Raw genomic sequence first — 13,492 nt, 5'->3', positions numbered from 1 at the left:
ATGTCAGGCAATTCAGAGGCTTTGACGTCCAGTTGCACACTGCCCCCTAGTGTTCATTGTGCGAAGCGCCAAAAATGTAAGAAGGATTAGTTTAAACCAGGACTAAACCTTAGTTTAATTAGCAAATATAACTAGTTTTCACAAACATGCCTTTCTGAAAACATTACATTACAAAGGGCACTGATGTATTTTAAGTAGGGCTAGGCATAGATTAATCTAGATTAATCTCATACAAAAGTAATTTTCTGCATAATATATGAGTTTGTGATGTGTGTAAATATTATGTATATTTATATACACACACATACATATACATAAATTTAAGAAATGTTTTATTTAAATATCTTTTTTTTATTTATAAATAATTTTTAATATATAAAAATATAAATAAATATATATACACATGTAAATGTTTCTTAAATACATACATGAATGTGTGTGTATTTATATATACATAATAATTACACACAGCACAAACTCATATGTTACGCAAAAAAATTCCTTTTATTTTCTAGATTAATCTATGTCCAGCTCTAATTTTAAGATATGTCAGTGCAAGTTGTTTACAGTTTGGACAGCTTTAACATTTATTTTAGTTTAAGCCTAGTCTAATCCCTGTCCGGGAAACTGCCCCATATTGTTTCTGAACCTTTCCATAGTATATATTAATTATACTATGGTATTTATCAGTTTATCAATTCACTGATATACACACTTTAAAATGCTGGTTTGTTTCATCCCATGATTGGGTAAAATATAGACAAACCCAATTGTTGGTTTAAACTAATCTATAAAATGTCCATATCTCACCCAACCATGGGTTAAAATACCCAGCATTTTGGGTTGAAACATCCCAGCATAGGTTAATTTAAACCCATACAAGGTATATTGCACGTAACAATGCAGAATTAGTCCACATGAAGTTACTTTTACCCAAATAGTAGAAGCAAACACACTCTCAAACGATCCACTGTTTAATTGTTTCCAAATAAAAGAAACAAAAACACACAAAATAACTTACAGGGAAAAATGTTGGAATTGTACGTTACTTAAAGATTACAAAAAATGTGACTGTAAGATGGCTGATGAATACAATTCTGCAGTGGGATGGAAAAGGTTAAAGAAGCTCTGTGACGCCATAGGAGTTTGATGGGAATTCAAAACGTTTGATGGCACCACTCAAAGACGTTTGGAAATGTTGTCAGACTCACAGAGCTATTTTGTGACTTATGAATGATGAACATTCGATAAATAGTCCATGAGACTGTGCTCAAGGTACCATAACAATACGCATAGTGTTGGTGTAGCCAGAGCCCGGACGCCAACCGGTGACCGCGATCAGAAGGTCACCAGACTTGAAGTACTTCCGGGCTTTGCCTGAAAAACAAAATGTCAATTTTATTTATTCCCCATTCCAGAAAGTGAGAATTTTTTTTACTGGTTTAGTATTATGTCTACTAATAATTACCATATTCATTCTCATGAACTAACATTTAATTTTATATCTTTTAAAAATATAAAAGTGACAGATTTGGACAAATTTTGGTCCAATGATGCAATAAAATGTACTCTGCGATGAAAAATCCCTTAATCTAAAACCACTAAAGTACTACATTTCTCTAGACGTCTCCTTACCCAGCTCTAGGGCGAAGCTGACACGTAGATCCACATCTTCAGCCCATACATCATTGGCAGGCTTGTTGTAGAAGATGGGGATGACGCCGCGGTACAGGTGCAGCTGTCGAGCTGTCTGTCCCTCACGGGTCACGGCCAGGATAGGAGCACGTGGCCTGTACCTGGACAGCAGTTGGGCAGACCTGTGGAGATGAGGGTTGACATTTAACAAAATATTATGACGGAGTCGTCATTGGTAGCAGAACATATACATTGGTTACTTAATTTAAAATAAGTTTACATTTACAGTGCATTACAAGGTATACATTTTAGCGTTATGTGTGGAATCAAACTCACAACCTTTTGCGCTGCTAATGCTAATTTTGAGATTAATGTCCAAATGTGAATAGTTAATAAGACAAGGAAAGTGAATTATAATGGTTATTGATTTTCTTTTTACTTAAAGATATTAGTATGTAATATACACTGGCTGTAAGCCTGAAATGCATACTAGCATATATTACTGTAGCTCCAGTGGCCTTGGACTTACGCGATTCTGTAAGCTACTCTGGGTCAACTCAATGAGAAGTTTAAATTAGCTGACAAAATGTCAAGGTTCAGGCCTGCAAAGGTCAGACTGTCTCCCTTGCACAACCTCATGCATCTCGATCAGCCACGGGCAGAAAGGATTATGTGAACATGTTAGCAGGACAGCTAGCGAACTAACTATACACTGCCAAAATATGTGTTTCTTTAAAGATAAGGGAAGGAGAAATGTGTAAAAATAGCTTAACTGGTGGAGCATTGCATTAGCAGGACAAACGGTTGTAGGTTTAATTCTAGGAATCACACATACTGATACAATATACAGCTTGAATTTACTGTAAGAGTCAAATGCAAAAATGTAAAGCATAAGAGGTTCCTACAGTACAATGCATTCATGCCTTTAAATATTTCAATGTTATGTGGGCGAGATCGAGTTCAAGTCACTGTATCTAATATTAGAGCTAAGTGTGGGGTTTGTGTTAAATCCTCTGTAACCTTTTCGTTGGATTGTGTGTAGACGTGTGAACGCATAAATCTGACCTGCCAGTCTTGGTGAGGACAATGATGGCACTGGCGCAGCATTTGAAGGAAGCCTCCACAGCGCCAATGGCCACGGTCTCAGTGGGATCACGGGTTAGGTGGGAGGTACGACGGAGCTCCTCAAAAACTTGCCTGTGGAACATTGCGGCTTCAGCTTCACGGGCGATCTAAATAGCCAACACAGGTTTAGGATTAGTACCTACCTACCAAACTTTTTGTTGTACATCGACCAACACTGTCTAACTTAAAGGAAAGGTTCACCCAAAAGTGACCATGATGACATCACAAGTTGGGCGATTAAATTGAAACTATGAAAAAATGACTTTGGCTAATTTAACTCTGGCTATTGGAATTCTGGGAAAGCCAAAAATGTAATATAACATTTGGTTCTCCTAACTGGCAATGAGGAATGACAATGTGGTATCCTTGCAAAAATGAATAATAATATAATATATATAAAAATGTATTTAAAGGTGACATAGAATGATTGAACGGAGTATTTATCCTTGTTCTGTGATGTGACATATAGACAAAAAATGTTTGGTTTGGGTCTGTAATGCCTTAGAAGCTTCCTAAAAACCTCTCTCAGATAGCTCTATTAGGGTGAGGGATTTTAAACAAGTGGTTTTGCACCTATTTGGCTCCCCCTACTGGCTTAACTTGCAATCTCATTACTGATTGGCTGACTTTGCTGCCACTCAAAAAATGTAGCCAATTATTTTAAAGTGGAGGGGCAGTGAGATGCCTGTGATGTCATAAGCATCAGTTTTTCAGATTGGGCCGTTTTCTGGCTGACATTTCTAAAAGAGGAATTTCTATGAGACTGAGATGTTTAGCATGTCTAGCACTTTTTTGTATGTTTGTGAATGTGGGTAGACTACCATTATTCAACAAAGACAAGGTAAAATGTTTTTTTTATTCTCTGTCCCCTTTAAATAATTTAAATAATAATTTAAATAATACAATTAAGTTTTTGGACATAGTGGTAGAATATTTTAGACACCAAAAGTATGGTAATTCTACAGAATATATATATTTCAGCATATCATGATTTACATCAAAGTGCCATGGTGTTACCATCTCATAGAGTCATGGTACAGTACCATGGTACCACCACAGTACTTTTTCGTATTTGACACTCAATAGATTAAACTCTATTCAATCCCTTGCTGATAATGTGCTTATAATTTTATTAAGGAACCTTTGATAGCGTGCGAGGTCACAGTGAAGAACTGCTGTAACCGTGTAGCACACTGTATGGCACGTCCACAAAAGCACGTTCACACAAAATCAGTGCACACATCAGCCGACAGGTAATCTGGACTGCCACAGAAACAAACATATCAAAGACAAGACCTGTGTGAGTTCACAAAAACAGGAAGTTAACTGTAGATGCGGTCAATGCATGCAACAGGTATGCAATTCATAGGACTGGGATTTAATTATAAACATGCATAATGTACCTAGCCTACTATATAGTAGGAACCAGTGGCGCTCGTGACTGGTCATCTGAGGGGCGCAAATTCAAAATATGTGTTTGTTGCGTCAAAACCGTTTATGATAAAAGAGACGCTCACATTCACAAAATACACGCAAGACACTCCTTTAACAGAAAAATCTCTGATTACGCATGAGATTATGCAAGTATCTGGCAACGCGAGCATCTCTTTTATCATAAACCCTTTAGACGCGTCTGCAGCAGGCACTTATTTTGACAAGACACGTGATGCACATAGGATCACATGACGGGTTACATACATGTTGTGACGAACTTCACATCGAGCACCCTCGAAAAGAGAAGTCACCGGCCGCCACTGGTAGGAACGTATTTGGTTTCAGATATAGCCAATGTTGTAGATACCATGAATCGTAGAATGCTACACTTCAATATTAGCAATCACATTAGTGTTAGTAAACAGCACAACCAAAATAGGGCGCTCATTCGTACCAGGTGCTGTGTTCGCACAGCCTCCAGTGGATAGTCTCCTTTGGCGGTCTCTCCGCTCAGCATGATGCAGTCGGCACCATCAAGAACGGCATTGGCCACATCGCTGCTCTCAGCACGGGTGGGACGAGGCTTCTTGACCATGCTTTCCAGCATCTGTAAGTCAAAAAGACAACCAACAGGATTGAAGATCCATGTTATCTGAACCGTGCCGAGTGTTCGGTATTTGGCCTGACCTGTGTGGCGCAGATGATCGGCTTTCCAATCCTGTTACATCGGCTAATCATCATCTTCTGAGCCAGGAAAACCTTCTCAGTGGGAATCTCAATACCAAGATCTCCACGGGCGACCATGATGCCGTCGCTAGCCTCCAGGATCTCATCAAACCTGGTGAAATAAAGATAACCGTGATAATGAGTTCATGTTAAAAATTGAAATGAATGTGAAATCAATGGTTAAAATCAAACTGATTATGAGATTTTAGCCTTTTAGACTATACCAGTCCAACACCTACCTGTAGACCAGCTCCAAACCAGCATAAACTACAGCTAGTCCATTCAGCAACGTACCAAATACATTAGAAGTAATTATATAGCTGATATTACTGTGATATCAAAGGCATTCACTCACTTTCGCACGCCCTCGTGGTTCTCCAGCTTGCTGATGATCAGGATCTTCTTGCCTTTGTCTCCGAGCACCTTCCTGACGGCATGAACGTCAGCGGCCTTGCGGATAAAGGATGCAAAAACCATATCCACACCCTGCTCCACACCAAACTGAAGATCTTTAATGTCCTTCTCGGACACAGCGGGCAGGTCGACGCTAGCGCCAGGCAGGTTCACTCCCTTCTTGCTGCCCAACATACCTCCATTCTCAATCTCGCAGTTCAGGAAATCAGAACCTGGAATCATCATGTCGAGCAATGAATGTTGACCACACCACAAACCGATTTCAATTACATTTGAAAAGATCCAAAATATAGGACTCACCAATTTCCTTAACCTTTAGTGATATAAGACCATCATCAATGTAAACATGGCTGCCTTGCTGCACCACCTTGGTGATGTTCTTGTAGTCTAGCCACAGGGTCTTCTCATCGCAGTTCTCCATGAACTTGTCATCAAGAGTGAGCTTGATTATCTCACCTTTGACAAGCTGTACCTCTGCAGTGCCACTCTGAAGGTTAAATAAATTGTATACCTTAATATTTCAATATATAAGGTCCATCCATAATATTGATTGATGTTAATGGCTAAACACTCACGCCCTTAATAAGTCCAGTTCTGATCTCCGGCCCTTTGGTGTCAAGGGCAATGGCCAAAGGACGATACTCAATGCTACCAGGTCCAAAACTCTCAGCAGCTTCACGCACATTCTTGATGGTTTCAGAATGGTACTGTAAAAGAAAGTAATGAGATGTTAAATAATGCCCCTTTTAGGTTTAAAGGTGCAATGTGTAACTTTTAGAAAGATCTTGGCTTGACAGAAATGCAGTATAATACACATAACTATATTTTCATTGGTGTATAAAGACTGTATTGTTTTTATTACATTAGAATGAGCCGTTTTTATCTACATACGCTGCGGGTCCCCTTACATAATAGTGCTATTTCCCGTCATTAAAGTACTAAAGTAACCCTAAATGGAAAAACTGCTCTCTTTTTGAAACTATGTTGTCTCAGACGATGACATGTTTGTCATGTAACGGCAACCGTAGCTCTCTATTCGTTTTGAATTGGAGGGGTAAGCGTAAACTGAGCTGTTGGTTGCAATACCTCGAGATGCCCCTAAATGTCTACACATAACACCTTTAACAATATTTTTACCAAATTAAAGGTAACATATCATGAAAATCATGTTTAAGTGCTATAATTTGGTCCCCAGTGCTTTTGTCAACCTAGAAAATGTGAAAAAGATCAACCCAGTAACTTAGTTTTGGTAAACCATTCTCTGCAAGCATGTGAAAAAATAGGTCATTGAAATTTAGCTCCCCCTGTGATGTCAGAAGGGGATAATAACCCCCCTTAATCTGCACTATCCAACCACGACACCGCCCATTTAGTAGAGAGATCAACTCATTTGCATTTAAAAGGACAAATCCAAAACGGCACATTTTAACATGCTATAATAAATTATCTATGATATTTTGAGCTAGAACTTCACATACGTACTCTGTCTGGACAAACCAAAAATTTATTTGACATCTTAAAAAAGTCTTGTGAAATGTCTTCTTTAAGATATCAAGGTTAAAACTTTACATTACAATATGTAGGATGATTTTATGTGAGTGATCAGACATTTGCTTTGAAGTCTATGGTTCAACCTTTTAAATAGTCTCTTTTTTCTGTGTCCAGTCAAAGGCTTTAGGCAGAGAGATATAAATAGACTCATGGAGAGACAGTTTATGTTTCCAGTGACCCACAGAATCTCTCTATGTCAAACTGCATTTACTTTGTTGAATAAATTTAAGATAAACTTTAGATGCTGCATTGAATAATTGTACTGTATACTGTAATTTAAGTCAATTTTTGTCATCCTTTGTTTCGTCACACACTATAAGTGTTTAGAAAAAATGTATTATGTAACTTGAAGATGGTTACAAGTCTTGCTCAATAACGAAAGCACAACTGGATCACGGGCTCACTTTGTAAATAAACTGGGATTATATTTAGACAGTGCAAGTCACTTTGTTACAAACTAACATGCGATTTTGACCTTTTGAAGTGAAATACCTACTCAATCACTTGATGATGGCATGCAATGGTGCCTTGCAAAAAAGGCATAAAGCCATGACTTTTAAAGAGGAAAGGTCAGCTAATGATGTGACCTAAGCCTGAGAGATCTGTGTGGCGAACAAGATCAGCTTACAACTTTTGACATTTCAAGAGGCACAAGGCAAAGGCCACAATAATAGATGATACACTATGGTGTGTTGGCTGATTTTTTTCCAAGACTTCTGATATTCTTGCAAAATGATGTATAATTTCAGCAGTTAATGCGCTAACCGCAAGCCGGAATGGTTAAGATTTCTAACCTCGTGTGTTCCGTGGGAGAAGTTCATACGTGCAACGTTCATGCCGGTCTTGATCATCTCCTTCGCTATCTCCACAGATCGAGAGGCAGGTCCTGCATACGGTTTGAACGAAACATTTAATACAAAATCCCTTATATTGTACACTAGATATTGTTTAGTACTATCATGAATATTTATAACAATATATGAAAGGAATTTAATCAACAAAAAAATATATGTCTGCAAAATTTTTGAGGTAATCTACCGACCGATTGTGCAGACGATGCCTGTATTGCGGGTCACTGTGGGCTCAGAGTCGATGTCCAGCAGGCACAGGTGCTCCAGGAGAGTGTCTGTCATAGCAGCATGCATCTGCTGTGTCTTAAAGAGGGCAGAGCCCGCATCCTTAGTCTGAGACATGGCTGGAGCTGTGTCTGCTATAGAGATGTCCTGCAGGAAAGGATACATGCACCAGAAAGTTTGATTTATTTTTTGATTTTTAAAATATTAAGCAACAATGGTGCTCTTCTTCACAAAGCCTTAAAGGTCTTGCATAAGGATTCAGTGATTGAATTTAGAAACAGACTCCAACCTATTACCTTATCTATTTATTTATGTACTTTTTGTATGTCCAAGAGACAATACAACTCATATGTTATTAGTTGTATAGGACTTTAGAATTGGCGTAAATTTTTGAACAATTTTTTTTTAAATTATAAATTTGGTTTTATATGCCCAAGTAAGATTAAGGGTAAGTTAGAGCCACTGGCAGATTGGATACACTTCCACAATAAAAAAATATTTTATTACAATTATATACATTTCAATAAATATCAAATATAATATATGATAAATAAAAAATATGTATAATTAAAATAAAATATATATATATATAGCCTAGCATTTATATAAAAGCCACATTTATATAAAGACATTTAGTTTCGATAAACATTAAAATATGCAATTAGAATTTAATTCTGTTTTTTATCAGTTTAGTCATTGTGATGACCTTAAACTACTGCTTATATGAACTCAAAGTTATTGAGTGTTATCGTGATAAAATACGGCAAAGTATATTTAAGTAGCCATGTACATCAAACAAATCTCACTTTCTGCAGTACAGGAACATATGTAAATATACATCTATAAAAAATATATTATGCTGTAAAATACGTTTATAATGTTTATCTATTGAAATTACGCTTTTTTGACTTGTTAAATCATCTGTTGAATGTTACTCACCTCACGCGCTGAACGCTTGCAGGAACTTCTGAGTGACTTCACCGCCACTGTCACAACTTATCCAGTCTAAACTTACCGGTACTACTTCCCACAGTGTCTCCTTCCGACAGTAAATAGACCCAATCTGAATCTAATCTGCTCACATTTTCAACTATGTGCATGTGAATACAGTAACAACAAATAAAAACAATAACAATTATAATAATAATAATTTTAATTTTATCTATTGCATCAGCAGGCAATGTGTTTTAAGGTGTCTACTTTAACCAATCAGAAACTGCCTGAAGGTATAGTGTGTTGATGCCAAAGTCATCTGATGTAGTTGGTGTGATATAGGTTTGTTTAATTTATTCCTTACTTTAATTTTCATTTTGACATTTAATAAACAAGAAACGTGTCAACATGCATTAATTCACCTCTTTGTACCATAAATTCTCTAAGATTTTAGTTTAGCTTTGTCAAAATTTGTTTTACACTGCACTGTTAGCTTAAATGAAAAGAGTACAGTACAAATAACAGTCCCTGAATACCCCCCTCCCCAATGTCATTTTATAAATGCCAGCCATTACTGGCATCTGAACTTCTAATAATAGCTAAAGGCCTACATCTGACACTGTGATGGCCATGATAGTATCCCTCGCTTGTTTTATTTGTTACCCGTGCTATTTGCATGCTTCAAAGATACAGATGTGGAAAGGTCAGCCCATATGAAAAATATATGTCTCATTTGCTATAAATGATTTAATTAATCTGTTATTAGTTTTTCTACAGTTTGTGGCCTTACTCTTTAATATGCAACTAAAATCTGTATTTATAGTATAATAATAACCTGTAACTCAGGTTAAAGGGGACATTTCACAAGACTTGATCAACATATATGCATCAACAATATTATGCTTTCCACTTTGTCAGTGTGTCTTGAGTCTGTCAACCACTGTCTCCCTCTAGTGGTTTTAAAACATCAGACCAACTCCACTGGAACTTATGCTTGAATGTTTTATCATGCCACTGTACACAAAGGATATAGTTATGTAGTGTACTCTGGGCTCAAGGAAACCCCTATTTTCAGTTTACATCTGCAGCTCTTGTGAAATTCTTTATTTTGTGGTTATACTGTCCCTCTACTCTTATTTAACTTATTATACATTCACCTCCTTTATTCTTTCATATCTTCACAATGATGACTCCTAAATTATTCTTCTAGTCTTGGTCTAGTAATTTTAACCTATGTATTGAATGACTGTTGAATGATTTGAGACATTACTGTTTAATCTGCCTAAATAACTAAATACAAAGCTGAAAAGTGATTTGGAGTTCCCTGTGTCCCCTGTCTTGGCTGAAGCTTTTTTTCGAGTTAGAAGCAGAACTGATGTACATAATTTCCCAGATAACTCGACAACCAGTCATAAGGATACATTTTTTGACATTGAGATTTATACATTATCTGAAAGTTGAATAAATAAGCTTTCTATTGATGTATGGTTTGTTTGGATATTTAGCTGATATTTAACTTTTAAAAATCTGGAATCTGAGGGTACACTGTAAAAAATAATACGCTGAATTTACAAAAAATATAGTGCATCATTTTTGCATCCCTCTTTGTAAGCAAATTTGACATGGAATTTTAAGCAATTGCTTACAAAAAATGTAAGCTTAAACTGCTTAAAATTCCATGTAAAACTTACTTTAAAAAGTGGGTGCAAAAATTATATACTAGATATTTATTTATTTATTTTGTAAATCCAGCGTATTATTTTTTTTTCAGTGTAGCCTAAATAAAATAAAATACTGAATAAGTTGTCCAAAAGTAATTAGCAACTGCATCCACTCATAAAAGTAAAGTTTGTATATATTTACAGTAGGAAATTTCATGAAACATGATCTTTGCATAATATCCTAATGATTTTTGGCATCAAGGTAAAATCTATACTTTTGAACCATACAATGTATTTTACCTATTGCTATTTAACTGTGTGACTTAACCTTTTTAGACTCAGGGTCACAAATGATTACCCCTAACTAATGTAATGTTGGTGCTAAACTGATGTATCCTCTGAAGTGATATACTTCAGTCCACCTTGTCTGAGATCTTCAACGTAACACAAATGGTGAAATGTTCCAATCACTGTAAATCCACAGTACCATACACTGTTGTGTAAACACCAAAAAAAGTTGTGTAAACACTTTTTTCAGCATTGTGTGGCTGGCAGTTAAAATCTTTAAAGACCGGTTCATTGTATATTGTGGTTTCTTAATAAAGAAAATTAAGAATGATGTAAATTGTGCGTGTGGTTCTGGCCCCCTTGGTATAAAGGAGAAAAATGCTGGCCCTCGTCATTATCAAAGTTGCCCATCCTTAGGGCTATAGAAACATGGTGACTTCCATGTAAGGGGACCCGCAATGTATATAGATAAAAATGGCTCATTCTAATTCTAAAAAAACCAAAAATGTTTCATTATGTAAGGCTTTAATACACCACTGCAAATGTAGTTATGTATATTATATTGCATTTCTGTCAAAAGGTCCTCCTAAAATTTACACACTGCATCTTTAAGTTGATCCAACTTTTCACTTTTTACAGTGTAACAAACTCAGTCAACACCAGATTCGGTTTAAGAAATAGCTTAATTTAATACAATATGTAAAAAAAAATGTAAAATGTATATAATCTGTATTTTTTCACATACAAAATATGTAAAACATGTAGTAGAATAGAATAGAATAGAATAGAATAGAATAGAATAGAATAGAATAGAATAGAATAGATCAAAACAACAGAAATCAGCTAAACACACAGTCAGACGGTGTAATACAACACATGCCACATTAACCCTTTAACTGCCACACCAAGAAAAAGGCATTTGAAAAAATTTTTGTTTGCATTTCTTGTCTCCTTATGTCACCACTTAACACAATCAATGTAATTTTTTTCAACACATCCCATCATTTTTTAAAAATCGGCCTCTACCAAACGGTTGATATGTCACTTAAAGGAATTCAAACACATACTATGGAAATTAGAAAATATGAACTATAATACTAATTTTTTACAAACATAATCAAAATAAAATGGTTTTGTATATTACATCTTCTTTATTTATTTAAGTATAACATATTAAAATATTTCAGGTTTTCATTTTAACGCAGGACATGAAATGTTTTCATGTTTTTTGCAATAAAAATGACCAAAGTAACAAAAATAAGGACTTTCTGCATTTAAAACCTAAAATAAAAGAAGGCCAAAGATAGTAATAAAATCGCATTTTAGTATTTTATGATTTAAGAAACACACTGTCAAGTTTGGTAGTGCAACATAATTTTTTTGTCTTTTTTTAGGTAAATTAAAGGGGTCAAGGCATAAAAATCTGAGATTTTCCATGTTTAAGTGCTATGATTGGGTCCCCAGTGCTTCTATCAACCTATAAAATGTGAGAAAGATCAACCCAGTAACTTAGTTTTGGTAAACCATTCTCTACAAGCATGTGAAAAAATAGGTAATTGAAATTTGGCTCCCCTTGTGATGTCAGAAGGAGCCCTTATTATAATAATACCACCCCTTAATTTGCACTTTCCAACCACAGCACTGCCATTTCCAGTGTTTTAATCCAGAGAGGGAGAGACAGAGAAAATAATTCACAGCACAACTAAGTTTCAATATCAACAAACCACCATCATTGTGATCGGTGTTTGCACTTCATCCGCTCATTTGCATTTTAAAGGACACACCCAAAACGGCACATTTTTGCTCACACCTACAAAGTGGCAATTTTAACATGCTATAATAAATTATTTATATGATATTTTGAGCTAAAACATCACATATGTGCTCTGGGGACACCAAAGATTTATTTGACATCTTAAAAAAGTCTGGTGACATGGCCCCTTTAACATTTCTTTGTAAACCAGCAATGCTGTGTAGAGTAAGCCAACGTTGCAAACAATCCTTAAAACAATTTAAAACATCATTTAAGAAGTAATTATTGATTAATTAATGAGTAATTATGATTTCCATACATTAATTATATGAATTCGTTATAGTTATTTCAAAAAAATACCCAGAAGTGGCAAAAATACATACTTAAGAAATGATCTCAATATATTAAATAAGAAATAACAATAGCTGTGTGATATTAATAGCTGTGAATGATCAGAAATGTATATTTCATAGCAAATAGTACACTCTGACTGCAGAAATGGATGATCTGAAAACATTACCCTAGCTTTTCTACTTTTACCATTAAGTGACAAATCAACCGTTTGGTTGAGCATGATTTTGAAAAATTATTCAAAACATACAAAAGTTTTTTCATGGCATCAAGTAACATAATTTTGTAAAGTTAGGGCTCTTACAGTGTAATATGTCAAAAAAATATGGTTTCCTTGCAAAATTTCAACAAGAGCAGTTCATATAACAGAAGTGATTTTTTTCTTTCTAAAATCCACATAACAAGATGTGTTGTGACAAGTGCTGTTGATTGACACATTGATATCTAGTGGATTTTTTTGGCAAAACATATCTTACACAAATAGTAGAGATGGCTCAATCAGGTTGAGTTAAGTTAGGTACTCCTCTCAATAGAATATAGGGACT

The 13,492-nt window shown here is 35.6% G+C and overlaps 1 protein-coding gene across 1 annotated transcript; it reads right to left on the bottom strand.

The window, feature by feature from the left end:
* Positions 1–961: 961 nt before the first annotated feature.
* pkmb (pyruvate kinase M1/2b) lies at positions 962–9,052 on the bottom strand. The gene is made up of 11 exons (XM_065291998.1): positions 8,901–9,052; positions 7,928–8,108; positions 7,680–7,771; positions 5,910–6,041; positions 5,635–5,821; positions 5,276–5,546; positions 4,882–5,032; positions 4,649–4,801; positions 2,701–2,867; positions 1,636–1,817; positions 962–1,377 (listed from the first exon to the last, which is right to left on the bottom strand). Exons 2-11 carry the CDS (start codon positions 8,076–8,078, stop codon positions 1,271–1,273), a joined length of 1,593 nt encoding a protein of 530 aa, XP_065148070.1. The 5' UTR covers positions 8,079–8,108; positions 8,901–9,052; the 3' UTR covers positions 962–1,270.
* Between the last annotated feature and the right edge of the window lie 4,440 nt (positions 9,053–13,492).

This window comes from Paramisgurnus dabryanus, chromosome 23 (genome assembly GCF_030506205.2).
Source record: "Paramisgurnus dabryanus chromosome 23, PD_genome_1.1, whole genome shotgun sequence".
NCBI classification, from domain to species: domain Eukaryota; kingdom Metazoa; phylum Chordata; class Actinopteri; order Cypriniformes; family Cobitidae; genus Paramisgurnus; species Paramisgurnus dabryanus.
Note: the sequence above shows the minus strand (reverse complement) of the source record. Positions and strands in the feature narration are given on the sequence as shown.

Excerpts from the sequence above, each read along its gene's own strand:
- pkmb (XM_065291998.1), bottom strand. The coding sequence starts at position 8,078 with ATGTCTCAGACTAAGGATGCGGGCTCTGCCCTCTTTAAGACACAGCAG. Across the intron at positions 5,547-5,634 it reads ACTAAAGGTTAAGGAAATTG|GTTCTGATTTCCTGAACTGC; the intron begins GTGAGTCCTATA and ends TGATGATTCCAG. Across the intron at positions 4,802-4,881 it reads CGATCATCTGCGCCACACAG|ATGCTGGAAAGCATGGTCAA; the intron begins GTCAGGCCAAAT and ends TTTGACTTACAG.